This window comes from Symphalangus syndactylus, chromosome X (genome assembly GCF_028878055.3).
Source record: "Symphalangus syndactylus isolate Jambi chromosome X, NHGRI_mSymSyn1-v2.1_pri, whole genome shotgun sequence".
Lineage (NCBI taxonomy): Eukaryota > Metazoa > Chordata > Mammalia > Primates > Hylobatidae > Symphalangus > Symphalangus syndactylus.
Genome location: NC_072447.2, coordinates 89,980,194 through 89,992,484, shown reverse-complemented (window position 1 = coordinate 89,992,484; position 12,291 = coordinate 89,980,194). Strand labels below are relative to the sequence as shown.

General features: G+C 36.9%; 1 protein-coding gene across 4 annotated transcripts in view; it reads left to right on the top strand.

Moving 5' to 3' along the window:
- RPS6KA6 (ribosomal protein S6 kinase A6) overlaps window positions 1-12,291 on the top strand; it is a 151,604-nt gene that overhangs the window by 84,962 nt on the left and 54,351 nt on the right. For all 4 annotated transcript variants that reach the window (XM_055267628.2, XM_063634641.1, XM_063634642.1 and 1 more), the window contains 6 exons: window positions 5,828-5,930; window positions 6,515-6,645; window positions 7,061-7,183; window positions 7,672-7,761; window positions 8,905-9,063; window positions 11,379-11,540. In XM_055267628.2, the coding sequence (XP_055123603.1) occupies window positions 5,828-5,930; window positions 6,515-6,645; window positions 7,061-7,183; window positions 7,672-7,761; window positions 8,905-9,063; window positions 11,379-11,540 (768 nt within the window). The remainder of the gene's footprint in view (window positions 1-5,827; window positions 5,931-6,514; window positions 6,646-7,060; window positions 7,184-7,671; window positions 7,762-8,904; window positions 9,064-11,378; window positions 11,541-12,291) is intronic.

Genomic DNA, 12,291 nt, shown 5'->3' with positions numbered 1-12,291 from the left:
GTGTGTCTCTGCACGTGAGATGGGTTTCCTGAATACAGCACACTGATGGGTCTTGACTCTTTATCCAATTTGCCAGTCTGTGTCTTTTAATTGGAGCATTTAGTCCATTTACTTTTAAAGTTAATATTGTTATGTGTGAATTTGATCCTGTCATTATGATGTTAGCTGGTTATTTTGCTCGTTAGTTGATGCATTTTCTTCCTAGCCTCGATGGTCTTTACAATTTGGCATGATTTTGCAGTGGCTGGTACCGGTTGTTCCTTTCCATGTTTAGTGCTTCCTTCAGGAGCTCTTTTAGGGCAGGTCTGGTGGTGACAAAATCTCTCAGCATTTGCTTGTCTGTAAAGGATTTTATTTCTCCTTCACTTATGAAGCTTAGTTTGGTTGGATATGAAATTCTGGTTTGAAAATTGTTTTCTTTATGTATGTTGAATATTGGCTCCCACTCTCTTCTGCTTATAGGGTTTCTGCCAAGAGATCCGCTGTTAGTCTGATAGGCCTCCCTTTGTGGGTAACCCGACCTTTCTCTCTGGCTGCCCTTAACATTTTTTCCCTCATTTCAGCTTTGGTGAATCTGACAATTATGTGTCTTGGAGTTGCTTTTCTCGAGGAGTATCTTTGTGGCGTTCTCTGTATTTCCTGAATCTGAATGTTGGCCTGCCTTGCTAGATTGGAGAAGTTCTCCTGGATAATATCCTGCAGAGTGTTTTCCAACTTGGTTCCATTCTCCCCGTCACTTTCATGTACAACAATCAGACATAGATTTGGTCTTTTCACGTAGTCCCATATTTCTTGGAGGCTTTGTTCGTTTCTTTTTATTCTTTTTTCTCTAAACTTCCCTTCTCACTTCATTTCATTCATTTCGTCTTCCATCACTGATACCCTTTCTTCCAGTTGATCGCATCGGCTCCTGAGGCTTCTGCATTCTTCACGTAGTTCTCGAGCCTTGGCTTTCAGCTCCATCAGCTCCTTTAAGCACTTCTCTGTATTGGTTATTCTAGTTATACATTTGTCTAAATTTTTTTCAAAGTTTTTAACTTCTTTGCCTTTGGTTTGAATTTCCTCCTGTAGTTCGGTGTAGTTTGATCATCTGAAGCCTTCTTCTCTCAACTCGTCAAAGTCATTCTCTGTCCAGCTTTGTTCCGTTGCTGGTGAGGAACTGCATTCCTTTGGAGGAGGAGAGGCGCTCTGCTTTTCAGAGTTTCCAGTTTTTCTGCTCTGTTTTTTCCCCATCTTTGTGGCTTTATCTACCTTTAGTCTTTGATGATGGTGATGTACAGATGGGTTTTTGTTGTGGATGTCCTTTCTGTTTGTTAGTTTTCCTTCTAACAGACAAGACCCTCAGCTGCAGGTCTGTTGGAGTTTGCTAGAGGTCCACTCCAGACCCTGTTTGCCTGGGTATCAACAGTGGTGGCTGCAGAACAGCGGATTTTCGTGAACTGCGAATGCTGCTGCCTGATCGTTCGTCTGGAAGTTTTGTCTCAGAGGAGTACCCAGCCGTGTGAGGTGTCAGTCTGCCCCAACTGGTGAGGTGCCTCCCAGTTAGGCTGCTTGGGGGTCAGGGGTCAGGGACCCACTTGAGGAGGCAGTCTGCCCGTTCTCAGATCTCCAGCTGTGTGCTGGGAGAACCACTGCTCTCTTCAAAGCTCAGATGGAAATGCAGAAATCACCTGTCTTCTGCGCCGCTCACACTGGGAGCTGTAGACCGGAGCTGTTCCTATTCGGCCATCTTGGCTCCCTTGTATGATTGTTTTATAGGCTCTTTGAGCTTTCTACTTATGTGTGCCTTTATGATGGTGAGTGACATAGTTTTGTTTCCATCTTTAGAACTTCTTTGAACATTTCTTATGAGGCCTGTTTAATGGTGATAAGTTCCTCTAGTGTTTTCTTTTCTGTTAATGACTTTATGTCTTCTTCATTTTATGAAGCTTATTTTGGCTGGATATAAAATTCTTGGATGGCATTTTTTAAAGGAAGCTAAAAGTAGGCCCCCATTTTCTTCTGGCTTGTTAAAATTTCTGCTGAGAAGTCCACTGTCAGTCTGATGAGATTTCCTTTATTGGTGATTTGATGCTTTTCTCTAGCTTCTTTTATGATTTATTGTTTCACATTGAACTTGGATAGTCTGGCGACTATATCCCTAGGTCATGTTTGTATTCTATAGTGTCTCCTAGGTGTTCTCTGAATTGCTTATATCTGGATATCTACATCTCTAACAAGATTGGGGATATTTTCCTGAATTAGTTCCTCAATTATGCTTTCCAAACTTTTCTTTTTTCTTTCTGCCTATAAGTTGCAAGTTTGGTCACTTTACATTATCCCATATTTCTCAAAGACTTTGTTCATTTTTAAAAAATTATTTATTCTTTAATTTTATGTGATTTAATTTAAAAGACCATCCCTCACGCTCAAAATTATTTCTTATGCATGGTCTAGTATGTTATTAAAGTGTTCAATTCTGTTTTGAAATTCCTTTCATCTTTTTTTCACTTCCAGAATTTTAAAATACATACATATATATATATATATATATATATATTTATTTATTTATTTATTTATCTTTTATCTCCTGAATTGTTTTCTGATTTCTTTGTGTTAGTTCGTATGTTTTTGACTTTCTTTTGGGTTTCATTGAGCTTCCTTACAATCCATATTTTGAATGTTTTATCTGTCATTTCAAAGTTTTCATTTGATTAAGATTCATTGCTAGGTAGGTACTGTGACCTTTTGGGGATGGCATTACATTCTTTTTCTTCATAGTCCTGAAGTTCTTATGTTGGTTCCTTCTTGTCTGTAGAAGCTGTCACATATTACTTTTGAATTTAGTTTCATTTGGACGTGGTTCACCCCCTGCCACCGCCCCTCTTGGGGGGTGTGACTGTAGAGTAGGTTGGGAAGTAGCCAGAAGTCTTTTGGCTTTGTTTCTATAGGCCCGTGCACTTCTTAGTCAGGTTTTTATGTTGGGTTTTACAGTTCAATCTATAGGGCAGTAGGTGGCATTTACAAGTACAAGCCAACTGTGGCAAAAGCAGATTGGTATGCACTTGATATTTGTTTATTGTGTGGTGCTCTATGTTGTTTCAGATGATGGGCTGGACAGTGGAATGCCAAGTTCCCTGACCTTCTTGTCCCATGAGGGGTGAGGGGAAAGAGAGCTAGGCAGAGCTTGACTGCCTGGCTTGCACAGAAATACCCCAATGATGAACTGGGGAGCCAGCCCTGACAGGCATGGTTGGGGGAGTACCTGGTGAACGATGCCAAGGTCTCAGCAGAGAGTAGGGGGACTAGCTTCAATCCTAGACAGGTAGCAATATGTTCTATTTACCTATCACACCCCTGACTCAGAGCTCATGGCTCTCAGTTCAGAGGCACAACTGCCATGTATCTCCAGACCACAGTATAGCTGATAGCCACAGAAGACACCTGTCTATGGGAGTTGTTTCTGGGTGGAACCTCCTGAATCAGTCCAATACACCCAGCTTTGTGACTCACCTGTTTGCCAATGGGTAATGCTGCTGCTTTCTGTAGATATCACAGAGGGGCTCCACTTTTTAGCACACACAGTTGGGTATTAGCTGTGGCAGTATCGTCTGGTTGGGTCCATCTGAGCTCAGACCCCAGGTTGGGGCATGGTCATGTACTAGCAGTGGTAGATAGGACTAGGCAAACTTCCAATTCCTTATCCCCCAGGATGCCCAGCGGACAGCATGTATGAGTCCTGTAAGAAGTGGACCAGGACCAAGCCAGTGGACTTGTTAAGTCTCTAGAATCCTGCTGCTGCCTATGATAGGGAGTGATGGGCTGGTTCTTGGAGTCACAGACAGAACTCTCAAGCAGAGGCAGGGAGAATACTCTGGAAGTGGGAGTCCTAGGTTACATCATGTGCCTGTGGGGGCTGGGATCTCAGAAGGGCCTACAAAACACTTAGGCAGTTGCAGAATGCTCAGGCAGTTGGTGCATCAATGCATATTGCAGACCTGTGCGGCTGGGCTCTCAGGAGTGCCCACAGAATGCTCAGAATATAGCAAAACACTCAGGTGATTGGGTCCCTATGGCTGATCACAGGCCTGTGGGAGCTAGTCTCTTAAAAGGGCCCACAGGATTCTCAGATTGTGGCAGAATGCTCTGGTGGTGGGATTCCCATGGCTGATCACATGCTTTGGGGTTTGGGCTCTCAGAATGGCCTGCAGAATGCTTATGTGGTCGAAGTCCCAAGGCCCATCACAGGCCTATGGGGGCTAGGCTCTCAGAAGAAGGCCTCCAGGTAACAGGTGAAATAGTTGGGAGCAGGGCTGCTGGGCTGCTGGCCTTTCACTGGGGAAGGCAGACCCCTTCAGCTGAAGCAATGAAGGTTGGCAGCTATGGGGTGCTTGGCCCACCTGCACTTCCCTCCTGAAGGAGCAGCAGTGGATTTCACTTTGGTGGGCGCACAAAGGTGCCCAGTTTCCCCACTGTCTCCTTGGCCCAGGAGTGGCAAGTGTGACAGTGGTGTTGAGCACAACTATTGAGGGAGCTGAAGAGCGAGTCACCAGCCTCTGGGAGCTGGGCTCTAAGAAGAACACCAGGCTGTGGCCAGTATATACATGTAAGGGCAGGGCAGCTGTGCTGTAGACCCAACACTGAAGAAGGGTGGCCTCATTTAGAAGGGAACAGCTGAGGCCGGCAGTCTTTGCAGCGTGCATTCTGCTCACTCCGCTGTACTGCAGCTGCAGTGTCTGTCTTTGAGGTGTGCACAAGTACCAGCCTACCTGCTCCCTGCCTAGTGAGGTGGCAGCAGCCAGTGCCAGGCTGCTCAGGGATCAAAAGTCCATGGGATTCCACATGGGCTTGAGCAGTACCTCTGCACAGATTCCAGGCAGCTCCATGTATTAAACTGGAGGCCTAGGGGATTCAAGGGGGCTTACCTATGGTTAGCACTGAAATTCTGTGGCAGAATTGTGGAATCCTGGGGGTCTCTCACTCAATCTTCCCTTCCCTGCATCGAAGATCTCCTGGCTCCACACCAGTCTCAGTTCACCTGACGGCATGGCTTTGTTCTCTTCTTTCTGTGATTCCCAATTCCATCATTTCTCTGATGAATTCCAGTGTGGCCTCTTAGAAAATCTACTTGAAGTGTCAATATTTACTTGCTATTTTGATTCCTCACCTGAGAGAGGCACCCACTAGCTGTTTCTAGTAAGCCCTATTAATCCAGAAGTCGTGTTTACATATTTAAATAAATAAAAATTACTCAAAAGTAATTCCCTATTTATTTTTCCCCACTGTGGGACTGTAAGCTTTTTAAAAAATAGATTTCAAAAAAAGTGGCTTTTTATATATTATTAGAAATTTTCTATGCCTTTCAAAAGCACAGATTTTAGCAAGATAGATTGTTAGATGACTAAATTTTTCAATTATCTGATACAAGCCTAAACAGTACATTTAATGTATATTTTTATGTGAAAACAGTATTTTAGATGAAATATGTACTTCTTAAAAATAATTATTGATTTTGAAAGCCTTGAGCATTTTAATTATTATTGTGCTGTATTTGCATGGTTATATTATCAATGAGCATTCAAAAACTTCTGATATCCAAAATTGAGCATTCCTTGTGAATTCAGCTTGTGGCATCATTGCTATGTTTCTTGGCTTCATTACATTTTGAGCATTATCTCTCAAAATTTTAGAATTTGGTTAACAGGTATCTGAAACTTGTTGAAATTTATTTTATGAAATTGTTAGTCTTCTATTATGGACTGTGAATGTTATGTTCTACTTTCTTTTACAAAGTATAATAATTTTTAAAGTCTTCATATGTTTTGTGTTATCTGGTTGCCCTTTCTAGAAATTATATAAAAGAGAAGTTCAACCTCCTTTCAAACCTGCTTCTGGAAAACCAGATGATACTTTTTGTTTTGATCCTGAATTTACTGCAAAAACACCTAAAGGTAATGCATGTTTATCTGTAAAATCAGATTTTATTTAAGTAGATAGTTTAAAAATAAACTTTCTTCTGAAGTAAAAACTAAAAGAATGGTAAATTTGCAGAGAGTTGATTTGTCCATGGGAAATATGGATCCTATACAAAACATTGCTTGGGCAACTGTCAAGTAGATGTTTTAAATGGAAAATATTTATCAGGAGGGAAGGAACTTGGTCAAAGGGTGGCAAGTTTATTTCTTTGTTTTATAAGTCCTTTGGCATGCTAATGATTTACAGGATGGGATAGGAGGTAAGACATGAGGTATATTACTCTGTCTTTTACAGTTTCATACATACATTCAAGAAATATTGAATACCTACTATGTACTAAGCAATGAGGATGCAGCAGTGAAAAGAACAAACAAAAAATACTGACTAAAATGGAGCATGTATACAGATGGGAGGAGACAGATAATATATAATAAATCAAATATATAATATGTTAGATAGTAGCATTTAATGGTTTCCTTTATAGTTAAAGAAATTCTGACACTTTATATCATAGAATTCTGTGTGTAGTTATAATTAAATGTAATTATTTGGACATTAGATTCTCCCGGTTTGCCAGCCAGTGCAAATGCTCATCAGCTCTTCAAAGGATTCAGCTTTGTTGCAACTTCTATTGCAGAAGAATATAAAATCACTCCTATCACAAGTGCAAATGTATTACCAATTGTTCAGGTAAATTCCACTTAATCACATTATTCAGTTTTGGGATAATTACTTCTCTGTTATTGCTGATGTATTTTTAATCATTTTTTAAGTGATTTTTAACTACTTTATCTCTTGGTATAAATCATGAATTAAATATGTCCCTGTGTGTTTTGGAAAAGAGCAGACAGTGGTAACTTTTAATTATATTTATGTGGCCTCTTTTGAATAAAATAGAAGGGTGATGTATAAGCTAGTTGATTTATTATATTGCCTGTGGGTATCAAGAAAGGATTGGTTCATGCCATTTATAAATGTCGATAAAACTTCTGTAGAATGAATTATTCTAGTTTAAGGCCTAAGATGAATGTATATTTAGGACAAAAGAACAAAAATGTGAAAATATTTCATTCTCCTTAGTATTTTACTTTTTAAAAATAAACAGATAAATGGAAATGCTGCACAATTTGGTGAAGTATATGAATTGAAAGAGGATATTGGTGTTGGCTCCTACTCTGTTTGCAAGCGATGCATACATGCAACTACCAACATGGAATTTGCGGTGAAGGTATTGTCTCTGAGCCTAACTTTCTTGTTTGTTTTATGCATGTAATTTAAATTATGAGTCAACTGACAAACATTTTCAGTGGAGTAAATGAAGATAGGAAAGATAAGATGATGAGAAAGAACTCCGAGACTTAATATTTTCATTTTTGAATTTCTTTTCAAGCCTTTGTTATGTAGGAAAAGTGTATTTCATGAATTTTTGCATTTGAATAATTTTGTTATACATGTATTATGTTAAGATTGAGCAGTTGCGACAATTACAATCACGTCATCATTGGTACAGTTTCAGTGAAATAGGATATAATGTTAAAATGTTCTTTTTTTCTGTTAAGTTTTTTACTTAGGTTTTTAAATGTTAAAATAATATGAGGTAAGCATTGTTCTTGAGTTTTTAAGCATTTCTTCAAAAATATAACCAAATTGAAAATACTCATTTTAGACAAAATAATTTGTTTGCCTCAGATATTTTTCTTTTTTCTTATTTCTTAGATCATTGACAAAAGTAAGCGAGACCCTTCAGAAGAGATTGAAATATTGATGCGCTATGGACAACATCCCAACATTATTACTTTGAAGGATGTAGGTATTTCTAAATTTGGGTATCAGCTAAGCTAATGAAGTTATGAATTGGAACTTTATTTTTCTTATTGAAACTTTTAATGTCTTTAGCATATTTATTTTCATGCCCCCAAAATCTCAAGACCCTTAAATTGCCACTTTAATTCTTTTTTTCCCATGATTCTATACTCCTAGTCTTATAGAATATCAAAAATAACTATGATGATTGGTAAATGAGAATTTCCTCATTACATGAATATATTCTGGCTGGTTAACTAGTTAACATTGTAGCTAACACCATTTATTATTCTGTAGTGCTATCAATACAGAAGATACAGGAGATTGGGGATCTGCCAAATTCTTGAAATATTTTACTTTCTTGATTGTATAGTAATTGGCTATAGCATTATGGATTGTTTCTGGAGTGAAATAGTATTAGTCTATAGTTTTGTAAAATGAATATATAACTCATTGTTACTGAATGCTCACTTTTCACGTAAGGAGATAATGTTCTTTTCTCTTTATACAAGACAGAAAAGTCAACTATCACCTTGATCAATTTGTGTCAGAAAATGATAGGCACTTTGATTTGTAATCTTTAAACTACTGTGGGGTGTGTGTGTGTGTGTGTGTGTGTGTGTGTTTATCATACATGCCCTGAGTGAAAAGTGTATAAATACTTTTCTTATTTGTTTTCCTTGGTATACTATCGGAATTCAACCAATATTTAAGATACCAAATCAGATAATGGACTGAGGGAAGGGTATAAAAAATAAATAATATATTTACTTTCAGAAAGAAGCTTGTGTTTGGGGAAGAGAAGTAGCTATAATACAGTAAAAAAAAAAACATGAGATAGAGGTCATTTGAGAGGCACAGAGTTCTATTTTTTAATTTCTTTCTTTGATGAACTGCAACCTATAACGTCAAAAGATAATAAAATTATATGTTTAACATGGTTTCATGGGACTGTGAAGGTGATTGTTTAGCCAATTCAACCTTTAGTACAGCCTGTACTGCATTAACAGTAAAGGAATAATGTCTTTTTTGTTTCTAATACTAGAGGGAAGTCTAGCAGAAAGGTAAATGTAATTAAAATATAATTTAAGAATTATAGAATTGTAATTATAAATAATAACATTTTAAAACTGCGTTCTTTCGTAGGTCTTTGATGATGGTAGATACGTTTACCTTGTTACAGACTTGATGAAAGGAGGAGAGTTACTTGACCGTATTCTCAAACAAAAATGTTTCTCGGAACGGGAGGCTAGTGATATACTATATGTAATAAGTAAGACAGTTGACTACCTTCATTGTCAAGGAGTAAGTTGTAGTTAACTTTTTTCTTTCTATTCTGGGACCTATATCTTCATAAAAATATAGGAGATGATGCCACCTAAAATAAATTGCTTTTATTCACATATATTTCTATAGAGAATATCCTAATAGAACTCACAATGTAGTGAAGTTTATGGATTTAGGAAATAATTATTTTCTGTCTGCCAATTGGCCCTGATTTAATACCATATTCATTTAAAAAGTGGTTTGAATTATATAAATGTACCTAACTTTGACCTTGAAATTATGAAACTTAATTAGACTTAAAAGTCAAACATAAAAGAATTAACCAAAGACATACAATGACTATTATTCAAGTTACCTAACATATAAAGTTCAGGTTACCTAACATGTATCTTGAACCTTGCCAGCTCCTTCCCTAAATACAGTAAGAAATGTGTATTCTAAACATTTGAAGTATTACTATATTAAATTTTGTGGTGAAGGGGCAGGCTTGTTATTTTGCTTCCTGTTCTTTCATAAAGAAGGCAAATGAACTGAGTTACAAAAAAAGGCAACTTTTAATATATATATAACTGCATAAAAAAAGTAGGAAGTAATTTAAAAATTTAAGTTTGAATCAGTTGTAATAGTAGATATGTACCAACTTAATAAAGAAATTTAAAATGGCAGTTTAGAATTGACATAATGAAAACTCTGCATGAGCGCCTCTTATAATTAATAAAAATAAACTAGTACTCAATTTTCTGTGTGGTTTAATAAAATGTATTTTCAGTATTTTGAAATATATTATGCTAAAGCAGTAGCTTTTTAGAATTTAATTATTTGATTGTCTTTATCAACCCTCTCTAAAATAAAGCATGAAGAGAATTTTTGAGAAGAGCATCATAGGCATCTCTTCTTTATTATTGTATGCACCTTCAGGTTCTTACTTCAATTAACTAAATTAATAAGACACATATTGAGCATTTCTACATGCCAGGCATTGTAAAAAGTCTTGTGGATTCAAACATGAGTGAGACCTGGTCCTTGTCCTTAAAGAGCTTTAGCATAGTAAACTCTGATTAAAGGTAAGGGTAACTTACATGAAATTGATAGTACTAGTAGGGAACTTATCAGATGGGGGAATTTCAGCATTTTTTAAAATCAGTCCTACATTTTATTTGTTTCTTCTTTATTATTTCTATTTTTCTGCCGAGACTTCCCTTTTTTTGCTGAGAGTTTAATGCATTGAAAGCATGTTTTGTTTTACTTTGTTGAGGATCATTATGAGGATCATTATGATAGTCACTTTAAAATCCTTATCTGTTTTAGCATGGTTCATCTTCGAATCAGAATTTATTGATTTTCTTAAGACTGTGTTCCATTTTCTTGGTTCTTTGTATACCAGATAATTTGGGATTGTATCCTAAGCATTATGATAATCAGTTATAGAGATTTTCATATTTCATTATTTTTCTCCAATAGTTATTGTTTCATTTGTTTAAGTGGGTAATTTTCTTGGCTGGGCTTGAACTGAAAACTAGTTTTGGGGCCAGCAGCTCTGGTTTTTGTTCATATTATTTGTCTTTATACAGATTATTTTGATCCTGTTCCACACATTTTTGAATCAAGGATCAGTTCTGGCTCTTTCCTTTATAATATTCCTCCACTCAGCATTCAGAGTTTTCCAGCATCTCCTTCCTGGTCCTCTAAGCCAGAAGGACTGAGTTTTTCCACATGTCTTTACCACCACTATGTACCATAGGGATTGCACTTAAACCCTGGCTAAAAGCCACAGATATGGAAACCTCCTTGTATAGTTTCCTGTGTTCCCTCCTTCAACAAAGTGTGTACTCTTCATCAGAGTATATCTGCTTCTGTTCATTCTCCAGTGCCTTCAGATAGTTGATTTTTGTATTATATCCAGGTTTTATGGTTGTTTACTGCAAGGAGTGGGGTGTTGAGTAGGGTCTTAGTCCATTAGGGACTAAGTCTAAACTTAGTTTAGTTGGTAAGTCAGGAACTGTTCTTATATGTTATGTATAATGCTAAGTGATATAAATTATGGCATGCCCAAAAGTGGATCTGAGAATTGAGCTTAGATATATTGAGATTAGAAATGGTTAACAAAACTAGTGGCTTTTGAGGTAATAGAAACTGGAACATCTATCTGACAGAGATAATTTCCTGTGTATATTTTAGGCTATTAAGCTTGAGCAAAATGTCATTTTCAAAATCTTGTAATTTGGAAAGTTTCTTTTTCTCAGATATTTAGTTAATTACATAGATATAATGTTTTATTTCTCAGATATTTAGTTAATTATATAGATATAATGCTTTTTTCCTTTATATTCAAGGTTGTTCATCGTGATCTTAAACCTAGTAATATTTTATACATGGATGAATCAGCAAGTGCAGATTCAATCAGGATATGTGATTTTGGGTTTGCAAAACAACTTCGAGGAGAAAATGGACTTCTCTTAACTCCATGCTACACTGCAAACTTTGTTGCACCTGAGGTATTCCTTTAAAACTTCACCATTTGCCTTTCATTCTTTTCCTTTAGTTGAATCTGTATGATGCCATGTGAATGTTACGGTAGGCAGATAAAAGCTGTTATCTTGCCCTTTTCAGTTTTAAAGTTCTTTAGATCAGTGAATTCTCATAGCCCTTAATATAAATATTTACACTGGTAACTAGTATCTAAAACCAACCAGAATGTAATAATCAGGCTATTCTATTCTGTTGGGTTATATACTAATTTCAGAATCATATCATTTTAGAGTTGGGAGGTAGGGTAAAGATAGCCACAGCTTCAATATATTATGTATTCTAAATGAGCAAACTGTGGCTCGAGGTACTTCAATGACTTATTCAAGACCCAGCATTCACTTAAAAACAAAGCTAGGATAGATTCATCAGGTATGTTAAATTGTACTGAACATTAGGTAATTTATATCGATTAGCATTATAAATAACATATAAGGGCAGTGCCATCCTCGATTGTCTTTAGGATCTTCTAACTCCTGGAGAAAATAGCCACACAGGGATTTTTGTAAGCCGTGGGGATTTTTCTTGGAAAATAATATTTATATCTAAATATTAGGGTGAAGAGTCAGGAAAGGTGATGCTCTTAGGGAGAAGAGTCAGGAAAGGGGAGGCTCTGGTACAGATTTCACATTTGGGAAACTGTAACATTCATTCTAACCATGGGGATGGGAGCTTTGACAGTAGCAATTTCCATAGCAGTGAAAGTAAAGTTGGGGAAAA